The following is a 13,149-nucleotide window of genomic DNA, read 5'->3' as shown; positions in this document are numbered from 1 at the left end:
AAATCTTGACAACTTACATTTTAAAACGGTTCTTTGGAAATGTAAGCATTATGTCTAGAACTGATTCTAATCTAATGTTATAGAATTGAAAAGATACAGCTTAGTACTTTTTTTTTTCTCTTTAACTTGGAGGGAGCTGCAGCCCTGGAATCTTTACAAGGCAGTATTTGTTAATAATATATAAAAGCATGTTATATATCAACATCAATAAAGGCAAATCAAACTTGTTTTGTACTGATAAGTTGAAGACTCTCCAGCCAATTTCTGAATTCTGTTTGTCTTAATGAATTAAAAACTCCAGAGAACGCTCTGGGTTCACTGTATTATATTTAGGTATAATCAGACAGTGTTCTTTTGTCATGGAGTACTTGGCCCTGTATTAAGTCAAAGCAGCTTACTTTGCAGCAATAGGTCACTTGACTTAAACGTGAATATTCAAGAATAGGAAAGACTGTGTTTCTCTCCCTGGGGAAGATGGCCTGAGAGTGGTGACATGTTATTTGGCAAATATTACTTAACAACCCTCATGTTTCTTTGAGTCATACCTTGCTCATTCTGGCAGACAGCCTTCAGGATGCGATGTCCGGGGCCACACTTGCCACGATCAGGGATACAGATCCCTTCAGATGTCAGCCACTGATAACACACTGGATCCTCACAAGGAACAGATTCTACCAGGTGAGGGCAGTGCCCTGCAGGCCCTGTGGACTCCATGAGGACGTGGCGCTGTCTCATTCTAAATCCTAAAATGAGAAAGAATAAAAGGTTCATGGGATTCCATCCTGATCCAGCAAAGGAAAAGCAGCAGCAGCTAGGAAACTGATGAAACTTTTATTTGTGTACCTACAGCTAACTCTAAAGCATGTATTATTATTTTTGTTTGTTTGTTTGCTTGCAGTATGCGGGCCTCTCACTGTTGTGGCCTCTCCCATTGCAGAGCACAGGCTCCAGACGTGCAGGCCCAGTGGCCATGGCTCACGGGCCCAGCCATTCCGCGGCATGTGCAATCTTCCCGGACCGGGGCACGAACCCGTGTCCCCTGCATCGGCAGGCAGACTCTCAACCACTGTGCCACCAGGGAAGCCCCATGTATTATTTTTATGTGTTTTATTTTATGGGAAATGGGGAGATGAGAAGAGGAAAGGAAAGACAAAAGGGAAAAGAAATGGAACAGAAAATCTGTTTTCTAAGAGTTTACAATTTAGGAGTTAGAGTGGCCAGGCATAATCAAATGGAGTAATAAATAGCATATGTCCAATGATAACAGTAAACCAGAACAAATAAATGAAGACTCACAGAAATAGCCTAAACATAGATAAATCCCCATTTTCTTTTTGTTGTTGTTTTTGACATTCTTGTTACTCTGTATTAAGCTGAAATACATCTATGCTTTGACATATCCCAGGTCACTGTTTCAGGCACTGAGATCTCCCTGTATCATTCCCCTGAGATTTCCAGGTCAGCCTGCCCTGTGAAGACAGGATATCTTTGGGCTGCACTCGCCACCCTGGCTAGACATGGGTCCCTGGACAATTACTCAGTTTTTAAAAATGTACTGTGGGACTAGGCCCAAAGTTATACCATAATAAGGACATGAATGGGTCTTACATGCTACAAGCCTACAGAGTCACAAACTCAATGTCACAGGAGTCAAGCAGGTACAAATTGAAGGATATGGGTCGACCACAAGACTGTAGGGAGTGGTGTGGTCTGTGGTAAAACAGAAGATGTGTGCTTGCTTTAAAGTGTTTGACTATTATTCAGTTTCCATTGACTGTTACCACAAGGAAATGTGAACCCTATGTTGTCAAATCTTCCAATTTTGACTAAGAAGCCAGAAATGCAAGTTATGTTTGTTTTTTATATGACATCTCTCTATTTTTAAATGATGGGAATTAATTTACATTTTAAAAAGCCACGTAAGCTTTAAAAAGTGACTGAGAATGAGATGCAACCCTTTTGTTTGTGAGTTTTCCATCTCTGGCCCTCAGGACATATCACTTCTAAAAACTAGGCCTACCTTCCATGGATCTCATATTTTACCGTCCATCCTTTAATTCTCCAAATTCAGTCAACGGATTTAATTCCTTTAATTCTTTTTTTTTTTAACAAAACCAATCTTATTACATAATAGCATCTTAAGAAATGACCATTTATTCCTTGGGACAGGTAAAAATAAATAAATAAATAAGAGATTTTTAGGAAGATAGCATGAGACCACTGAATTCACAGCAGAAGACTGTGGTACCCCACCACTCTTCCCACAAGAGGAGGGGAGAGAGATAAGTTTGGGAGCATGAGAGTAACAAAGCCAGGTGTATCCCTCTCAGTTTGCTAGGGACATGCCTATTTCCAAAAAAATAGTAGTGAGACAAAAAGAATACAAGGCTCAAGGTGTAGTTGGCAAAAGACTGGCTCCTCTTAAGTAGCCAAGGATGGAACAAATGGACACGTGGTTTTAGGCCACAAGATGGAGCTGAGCTCCCTTAGAATACTGCAGGGCTGGGCAAGTATTTTAGATACAAAGTTGTAAGGGCTTTATGGGTTTTTTTGTTTGTTTGTTTGTTTGTTTTGGTTCAGGGTTAACCCATGAGCTCCTTTTAAAAGACAGACTCTTACTTTATGGATTGACCACCTGTGGGAAGGCATCATTCGGCCAGTCAGAGAACATATCCTCATGGCATTGAAAATATTAAGGTCAGAAGCAATTAAAACAATAGATGGCTTCTGCTGCGCTTCATACCTCCAAGTTTATGTCATTCATTAGTCGAGATAAAACCTGCAGGAAAATTCAGCTCCTTTCCCGGGCCACCTTGAGAAGAGCGGCAGGAAACATACAGAGCTCTAAACTACACTCGATGGCCATCAAACTACAATGACCTCTGAGCCCTCACTGCCACACAGCATGGATGACCTCTATTCTTACATGTAATGTCCATATGCTGCTTATTTATTGTCTTATGCTTGTGCTTGTTTAGTTTATATCTTTGATCAAGACACGGCACGGGTCTCCATGATTTACAGTGTTTGACAACCGGCTCAGAAACTTAGCAGTCTTTACGGAGGGATGCTGGGTGTCCTATTACCTAGAGCTTAACACCAGTGAGGGGCAGGTGCAGTTTTCCTCTATAAATCAAGTTGCATCTATCTCGCCATAAATCTGTAGATTACATCTCCTCAGTCAATAAATTCTTTCAGTCACTCATTTGTGCTGCCCTTGTCCTGACTCTAACTAGGATCACATCAAAGCACAAGCTCAGCATAAACAAAAACCTTGGATTCTGTTGTTAGCACTTAACTTTAATCACACACTGGTGTTCATGGCTGCAATAGACATCAGGCTTCCTCTGGGTACTTCTGTTCTGAGAGATACGCAACTGCCCAGTCCACAGTGGCTGGGCCCAGCCAACCATTTACCTTCATTCACTGAATTCCATACTAATCAGATAGTACCATTCAGTAAACATTAACTGCCATATGTAGATCACTATAATATACTGTGGGAAGCCACAGGAGGAACAGAAAACATAAATCTATTCTTCAAAGAGCATATAGTCCAACAAGTCAAAAAGCACATATGTTAACTAAGCATCCAACCTATACCAAGACGGTGATAGCCACTTTACTTCTATTACCCCAAATTAATAAATCCCCTAAACAATTTCATAAGTTACTATTCTCATTTTACATACATGAAAACTAAGACTAGATGATAATTTATTACTTCTCCTAAGTCACGTAAATGATTAAATGGATATGTGTGAGGGATAAATTAGGAGGTTGGTATTAACGTATACACACTACTGTATATAAAATAGATAACCAGCAAGGACCTACTGTATAGAACAGGGAACTATACTCAATATTTTGTAATACCTATAAGGGAACAGAATCTGAAGAATACACACACACACACACACACACATACACATATATATGCATATATGTACATATGTATACATATATGCATACATACACATACATATATATAACTGCATATATACATATATATGTATAACTGTGCTGTACACCTGAAACAAAGTATTGTAAATCAACTATACTTCAATTACAAAAATGGATATGTAGGAAATTCAGCTGAGGTCTTCCTGAGTTGTTACCTCTTCACAAGAAAGAATTCAATTCAGCTCTTGTGTATGACGTGTTCTAGCCCCACTTAGAACAGTGAATCTGACAGGTACAATGGATCATTTCCTTAAAATAAAGCTGTGCAGATTACATATCAGAACTTTAGGTACTGAGTAGCAAGAAGGAGTTCTAATAATCACTTCATGACCACAGATTCAGTTCAACTTTAGTGAAACTATATTTGCACGGTTCTTCTCTATGAACCCAAGAATTTAGTATATATTCTACTATTTTAGTGCATATGCTACTGAGGATAATTAAAAAAGAATGATTTGTGGGTTGGGGAAAGAAAAGGAAATAAGTGCCAGTGGCAGAAGAGAGGTCAATGTTTTTTAATTGAAGCCATAGAAAACTTAAAGGAGGCTCAGGAGGGTCAATCCAGGTCTAAGGACCTATATCTTCACATGAATTATAGTGGCCCAAAAGTGTCCACGTGAGCTTCTACAAAGCCACCAATGCCAACACTTGTCTCTACACTAACTCTGTTGGGACAGGCTTGAAGAAACATCCAGCAGGTTGACCAAGGATAACAGAAGCTTATTCTCTCTTAGAGCATTCCAGTTGCCCCTCACCTCTGCAGCCTTCGACGCTGGTTAACAACTCTGAGTCAAAGAACCTGAGCAGATGGAATCTTTGATTCTAGCTCTTTAGAAATCAACAACCATTCCTGCAAGGGTAACGTCTTATAGTATTGTTCTAAGTTGACACCTTCTTATGAATACAGAAAATAAGAAGCAGAAGATCATGAGCATGAGAACCCTCAATGCTCAGGATGAGGAAGAGGCGTAGCCCAATACCAGCCCCAGCACACACAGGCATGGAACAAAGAAAAAAGAAAAAAACCAAACTGTCCTACAGGGCTTCCCTGGTGGCGCAGTGGCTGAGAGTCCGCCTGCTGATGCAGGGGACACGGGTTCGTGCCCCAGTCTGGGAAGATCCCACATGCCGCAGAGCGGCTGGGCCCGTGAGCCATGGCCGCTGAGCCTGCATATCCGGAGCCTGTGCTCCACAACGGGAGAGGCCACAACAGTGAGAGGCCCGTGTACCGCAAAAAAAAACAAACCACACACACACACACACACACACACACACACACACACACAAAACAACTGTCTTACATGTGATCTGTGACAAAGCAAAATTATTTCATAGACTTCTCATTAATGGTGTATCTTTCTAGCAGGCATGGATGAAAATGGAAATTTTCCCCATCATTGTTATATAAGATCTAAAACATGTCAGTATTTTCCTAGTTTAGGGTGTCATCTAAATTGATTTGTTTCAGAGCATAAAAGACTATGTTCATAGATGGTCATGGCTTCTCAGTTTCACAATGTCTTTTCCTATGGGGATATTTAGACCTTTAGGTGCTATAATGGGGGTAGGGGCAAGGGATACTATACTGAGGGAGGGTAGGATTCCCTGAAGTCCTAACACACAAGCAGTTACCTATTGTAACGCCATATCGGGAAGCCTCCATCAAATTTCTCTTAAGAACAACTTCTGTAGGCAAGGTTGCCTTTCTAGAATATATCTGAAAAGGGACAAGGATGCCATATAAATATATGTCTATGTATCAAAAAGAATTTTTATAAATGCACTATACCTATGGGTAGAGTTCGTCCATCAGCAAGTTTTTCAGGTTATTTCTCTTTCATGTATCTCTAATTATAACTCACTGGGAGAGTATCAAAGATAAAGCAACGAATGATAAAAACTGATCCAATTTAAATTCCTCTGAAAGGTGTCCTAGCTTCACTTGACAAGTACCGACCTGCCGAACACCCATCCCCTTGTCTGCCTGTCACAGACCTGACGGAAGGAGCAAAGGCTGTGTACACGGCAGATTTTCTAATGTACTTTGAATGGCTGACGGCCACAAACCTCAGATGATTCCTGTTTGAAGGGTGGTTGCCTAAAAATAACAGCCACATGAAGATAATTTCTATAGTAACTAATTTCTTCTATTAGATAATAAAACATTTCATGCTTTCCCATCCTCTTCTACTATATATTTTTAAATGTGAACAAAAGGGACCATACCAAAGCAATAACACGTGACTGGGAAAAAGACGAGTGAGGAGAAAAAGTCATTACCTCCAACTTTACACATTTATTTCTTGCCATGGTGGTTTGCCTGTTTTTCCTCCTCAAATCCTCCACCATCCATACATAAAGAGGAGTATAAAGTATCCAGGAAAATATGACTATCCTAGATTCCTGCTAGGAGGTTCGCTGCATTTCTTTAGGGTAGGCAATTCAAATATGAAACTAAACAATTCAGTTATATCCCAGAGTTGTGTGATGTTTAATGCATTAACCAGTGTACTCCAGCCTCCGTGGAATTCTCAACTACATTTAGTTTGTGCCAGTCAGAGACTCTGGCAGAACCCATGGTAGGACCATGGGACAGACCTAGATTGAGAGGATCCTGGACCTCATGCTCACGAGTCAATGGAAATAACAAGATGACTTAGCCTCATCATAACACGCCTGGGGAAATAACAAGATGACTTAGCCTCATCATAACACGCTTGGACTCCTTGTAGGCACAGAATCATTTCCCTGGAGGGAGAACTCTATTTTTTATTCTTCCCAAGAGGGATGACAGGCAGGTGGTCCTGGCAGGTTTTAGTAAGACCTTACAAATAAAAATTCTTTCTACTCTAGGGAGACATTTATAAAACTACAAACTCCCAGACCTGAATAACAATCACTGCAGCTTATACTCTCTCCCGTCTGTGATTACTTAGTTCCTAGGGCAGGTCACTTAGCCTCAGTAATTCTCACCAATCCCAACATGTCCCTAAACTCTGCAGGTGGCCGGTAAAACTACCACCTTCAGATAAATAAGTTCTACTGTCTCTACCCTTTCCTTCAAGCCCCAAAGGCTAAGCCTTTCTTTGAAAAATTTATTGTTGAAGGCAAAAAACACACTTCCCAGATACCTGGTGCACTCAAGCTGTTCTTGGAATACCCTCCCCTTCTCATACAACTGCAATCTACTTTTGCTCTCTCTCCAAAGATGATGCACTGGAGCTAAGGTGAATCCCATGCCTCACGCCGTATCTCCTACATCAGGCTCAGTGATTCGCTCTCATGGATAATGGTTCCCACTGGCCTATGGGCAGAGGGCTTCTCTGCTAACCTCAGTGTTGGACTTGTGCCTTGATCCGAACTTCTTTAGACTTGTGGAGGAAATCATTAAGGAAGCCAGTGTTAGAAGGAACGGTGGACTAAGAAGACAGGCACGCAAGTTCTTAGTGCTGGCCTGGCCATTACTACATCACTATGGGATTTAGCATCATTTCTTTACTTCTCCACACTTCAGTTTTGACATTTTAGGAAGTGTTGGATCCTTGCTGAAACTAAATGCTGATACAAAGTTGGGCAGTATATTGGTTGCCTTGGGTGGCCAAAACAAAGTACCACAGACTGAGTAACGTAAAACCACAGAAACCTGCCTCATAATTCTGGAGACTCCAAGTCCCGAATCAAGGTGTCCGCAGAGCCATGCTCCCTCTGAACGCTCTAGGGAAGGACTGTTTTCCTGCCTCTCTCCTAGCTTCTAGTAGCTATTGGCCCATAGAAGCCTCCCTCTGCCTTCACATGGCCTTCTCCTTGCCTCCTGTGTCTTTGTATCTTCATAAGGCACTCTCCTCTGTGTGTAGCCGTGTGCAGGTTTTCCTCTTTGTATAAGGATATCCGTCATTACAATCGGGCCTAGCCCAATCCAATACGACCTCGTCTCAACCTGATGACATTCGCAATAACTCTATTTCCAAATAAGGGCATATTCACATGTCCAAGGGGTTAGTATTGAACATATCTTTTTGGAGGACCCAATTTAACCCACAACAGGTGAAGTCTAATGAACGATGTACCAGGGTTCCTTTGTCAGAGTTGACATATGCAAGAGGGGGAGAGAAGCCAATGATGAAGTAGTTTGGCATAAAAGCATCTTGGGAAAATGGAGTGAATGAAAGCGTCAGAATGTTGTGAGTTTCCCAGATGAGTTCCACGGACCTGTTCTGAGTTACGTGCAAGAGGAAGACAGAAATAAAGTTGAAAGTGCCATTTTTCACAAAGGGTTTTGTGAAAAGTTGGCTCAAGTGACCAAAACTGCAACACAGAATTGGGAAAAAGGAGCATTTTCTGAATTGTTACAGAGACTCTATGGGCCAGAACAAAGAGGACAAAGCATTTAATAAACATCTATTACGTTTGACCCCTGCATTGCTTCTATCTTCTTGCAGGATCAGGACCTCATATTTCCTTAAGGGAGTTGCTCCTGCCCCACTCTCAGCTTGTGAGGCTTGGATGGAGTTGTCCCTCCAGTGGTGGCCACATGCCTAGGACCTGGCTGGTTCAGCCCCACATCCCACAATCAGAGCGTTTGGGTCAGAGAGGAACACATGACACAAAGCAGCCAGTGAGATTCAATTCCAGGACTCTTCCTGAAATTATTAAGGAAGACACTTCTTGCTACTTCGTTTACCATCGAAAATAAAAATTACCTTATGTGTGTATGCGTGGTGAGAACTTTTAAGATTTAATCTCTTAGCAACTTTTAAGTATAAATACAGTATTGTTAACCATGCTATACATTAGATGCTGTACATTAGATCCTAAGAACTTATTCATCTTGCAACTGGAAGTTTGTACACTTTGATCAACATCTCCCCATTTTTCCCGCCACCTAGCCCCTGGCAACCACCATTCTACTCTCTATTACTATGAGTTTGGGTTTTTTAGAATCTACATAAAAGTGAGATTATACAGTATTTGCCTCTCTCTGTCTAACTTATTCCACTTTGTATAATGCCCTCAAGCTTCCTCAATATTGTCACAAATGGCAGGATTTCCTTCTTTTTTATGGCCGAAAAAATATATATATATATATATATATATACACATTCTATATATATGATATAAATATGATATATATGTGAGATATATACATACACATATATATATATATATATGTATATATATATGTATATATATATATAACATTTTCTTTATCCATTAATCTGTCTTTGGGCATTTTGTCTGGTTCCATATGTTGACTATTGTGAGTAATGTGTCAATGAACACAAGGGTACAGAGAGAGAAAAATATTAAAAGTCCTTACCACAAAAAAAGGTAACTCTGTGAGGTGATGGATATGTTACCTAACCTCACTGCAGTAATCATATATATATATATGATTATATATCAAATCATCATATATATATCAAATCATCATCATATATATCAAATCATCATGTTGTGTACCTTAAAATTACACAATGTTATATGTCAGTTATATCTCAATACAGATGATAAAAATTAATTAACCATAAAAATAAGATATTATCCTTTATAAGATGTTATGTTGATTTTATTACAATGTTCTAGAGAAAAAAAACCCTCCACATAAAATGTGCTTATTGATTTTGTGACACAATTAGATCTAGAAACCAAAACGTGTGAAAAGAATGGATCTAAGAATCAAGGAAACAAACTTTTTATCTTTATTCTCTAATTTGTGATCTGCAGACCATGTTGACGTTAACTGACCTCTGAAAGTTTCTATGAAATTGAAAGACTTTTAAAATCTGCCCCAGTAAAATCATAAATGGATTTTAAGCATTGAGCTTAGATAATTAGGATGATATAGGGCTAATTTTTTGTTTTGTTTTAAATCAAACATCAACTGCATAAAACAAGGTTCGAATGTAATATTGCCTCTTAAGCAATAAAAGACAATTATTTATATCACTGAAGGGATTTAGAACAACGTCTAATACTTGAATTTTTGTTAACAAATTCTAAGAAATAGATGTTTCAAATCAGAGTGTCTCAAATAGTTACAGAATTTTGTTGATGCCTTGTTATCCACCTGTCAAGGACACAAATAATCACTAAAAGACATATGTTAACCAAAACTAAATCTACCAACAAGAAGGATATATAATAAAAGTTTAGTGGTTGAAAAAAAGAAGAGAAAGAAAATTAATGCCTGTTCTTTGCTCCATGGAGAGGACCTGCCTTAAACTGAACCTAATAATGGGAAAAGTAGAAGCAAGAGATGGAGAAATAGATTATAAATAGAAAGAGAAAAGAATAGAAAATTGCAGAAACAGGAGATTATAAAGATGAAGATAAAGAATGAAACTGTGCTCTGTTGACCTCTTGATACTATGGGATGCCACCCTACCTTCCCTTCTATTTTTAGCTAGATGAGCTAATAAGTTCCCTTATTTTGGCTTATACCAGTTGGAATTGGGCTTCTGTCACTTATAACCAAAAGTGTCCCAATGAATATAGGGCCCACTTGGCCTGGTGTGGGTTCTCCAGCTTTGAAAGCAAAGGAAGACAACACTCAATGCAGTAACTTTGGGCCAGCAGGGACAGCCATGGCCACAGGGGCTGCGGGAGCCTAAGTCCAGCCTCAAATGATGTTCTAGACAGAGACCTTAAAACAGAGACACACACATCAAACATAAGAGGACTGGTCTAATAACAGGTAAGTCACCCTGGGGAGCCTCACATACAACTACAAGAGACTTGCATAGTCCAGTTACACACGTGTGGACCACAAGACAAAAAAATCGTGAGTGTAGAATTAATGGGAAATTATTTGTACCTATAAGCTAAAGAGGCTTGGGGGGCATTCTGGTTACGTGTCTAATACAGGAGTAGCATGAGCTTTCCAATAGACCCCCATATTCTATTGAGATTCAGATTTCTATTGTTTGACAAAAGACTTAAATTTAGTCTTTCTGTCATAGATGCAATACACATACTCCTCTTCTACCTTAGAACAAAAGAGACAGAATAAAGAGAAAAGCCAAGGGACATGGGTATGTGAACCTGGGCATGCCCATGTGTGCCTGTGAGCCCTCTGCGAAGTGCTGAAATGTGAGTTTTCAAATGGAGGTAGAATTAAGCTGAGAGCATCAGTATTGTAGCATCAAGCACTTGGCCATGTGCTCTTCTTTTGCGTGGGATAACTGGAAGGATTAGTGCTTAGCAAACACAACCTAACTTGTGGAATGTGCTTGGATCTCATTTCTCTAAGTAAAATGAATATTTCCTTTTAGCACTGCCACTGAGGAACACAGTATCAATAAAAACTGAAGGATCAATAAAAGAGAAGTCAAGATGCCACTAAAAATGTACATTTGAAGATGCAGATGTGTATATAACAGCAAACCAAAGAAAACAGCACTGCTCAGACCTACAATTTTTTTTAACATCTTTTCTGGCGCATGTATATATATGTATATTTTTTTTTTCACTACAGCTCCCATCAAGGGCTTTTCTTTTCTTTTTTTTAAAAATGGGTTTTTTTTGATTATTTAAATTTCTTTATTTTATCCATTGTATCTGTCTCTTGGCCACTGAAGAGTTTTGTGGGGTTTTTTTTTTTAACATCTTTAGTGGAGTATAATTACTTTACAATGTTGTGTTAGTTTCTGTGGTATAACAAAGTGAATCAGCTATACATATACCTATATCCCCACATCTCCCTCCCACCCTCCCTAACCCACCCCTCTAGGTGTACACAAAGCACCAAGCTGATCTCCCTGTGCTATGTGGCTGCTTCCCACTAGCTATTTATTTTACATTTGGTAGTGTATATATGTCAATGCCACTCTCTCACTTCGTCCCAGCTTACCCTTCCCCCTCCCCATGTCCTCAAGTCCATTCTCTACTTCTGCTTCTTTATTCCTGTCCTACCCCGTAGGTTCTTCAGAACCTTTTTTTTTTTTTTTTTAGATTCCATATATACGTGTTAGCATACGGTATTTGTTTTTCTCTTTCTGACTTACTTCACTCTGTATGACCTCACTACAAATAACTCAATTTGTTTCTTTTTCTGGCTGAGTAATATTCCATTGTATATATGTGCCACATCTTCTTTATCCATTAATCTGTTGATGAACACTTAGGTTGCTTCCATGTCTTGGCTATTGTAAATAGTGCTGCCATGAACATTGTGGTACATGACTCTTTTTGAATTATGGTTTCCTCAGGGTATATGCCCAGTAGTGGGATTGCTGGGTAGTATGGTAGCTGTGTTTTTAGCTTTTTAAGGAAACTCCATACTGTTCTCCATAGTGGCTGTATCAATTTACATTCCCACCAACAGTGCAAGAGGATTCTCTTTTCTCCACACCCTCTCCAGCAGTTATTGTTTCTAGATTTTTTGATGATGGCCATTCTGAGTGGTGTAAGGTGATACCTCACTGTAGATTTGACTTGCATTTCTCTAATGATTAGTGATGTTGAACATCCTTTCATGTGTTTGTTGGCAATCTATATATCTTCTTTGGAGAAATGTCTATTTAGGTCTTCTGCCCATTTTTGGATTGGGTTGTTTCTTTTTTTGATATTGAGCTCCATGATCGGCTTGTATATTTTGGAGTTTAATCCTTTGTCAGTTGCTTCATTTGCAAATATTTTCTCCCATTCTGAGGGTTGTCTTTTGGTCTTGTTTATGGTTTCCTTTGCTGTGCAAAAGCTTTTAAGTTTCATTAGGTCCCATTTGTTTATTTTTGTTTTTATTTCCATTTCTCTAGGAGGTGGGTCAAAAAGAATCTTGCTGTAATTTATATCACAGAGTGTTCTGCCTATATTTTCCTCTAAGGGTTTTATAATGTCTGGCCTTACACTTAGGTCTTTAATGTATTTTGAGGGGTTTTTTGTGTATGGTGTTAGGGAGTGTTCTAATTTCATTCTTTTACATGTAGCTGTCCAGTTTCCCCAGCACCACTTATTGAAGAGGCTGTCTTTTCTCCCTTGTATATTCTTGCCTCCTTTATCAAGGATAAGATGACCTTATGTGCGTGGGTTTATCACTGGGCTTTCTATCCCGTTCCATTGATCTATCTTTCTGTTTTGTGCCACTACCATACTGTCTTGATTACTGTAGCTTGGTAGTATAGTCTGAAGTCAGGGAGCCTGATTCCTCCAGCTCCGTTTTTCTTTCTCAAGATCGCTTTGGTTATTCGG

The 13,149-nt window shown here is 39.4% G+C and overlaps 1 protein-coding gene across 1 annotated transcript in view; it reads right to left on the bottom strand.

The window, feature by feature from the left end:
* THSD7B (thrombospondin type 1 domain containing 7B) overlaps positions 1-13,149 on the bottom strand; it is an 801,116-nt gene that overhangs the window by 514,341 nt on the left and 273,626 nt on the right. The window contains exon 6 of the mRNA XM_060106700.1: positions 546-743. Coding sequence (XP_059962683.1) covers positions 546-743 — 198 coding nt within the window. The remainder of the gene's footprint in view (positions 1-545; positions 744-13,149) is intronic.

The sequence above is a fragment of the Mesoplodon densirostris genome, chromosome 8, assembly GCF_025265405.1.
Source record: "Mesoplodon densirostris isolate mMesDen1 chromosome 8, mMesDen1 primary haplotype, whole genome shotgun sequence".
Classification (NCBI taxonomy): Eukaryota; Metazoa; Chordata; class Mammalia; order Artiodactyla; family Ziphiidae; genus Mesoplodon; species Mesoplodon densirostris.
Note: the sequence above shows the minus strand (reverse complement) of the source record. Positions and strands in the feature narration are given on the sequence as shown.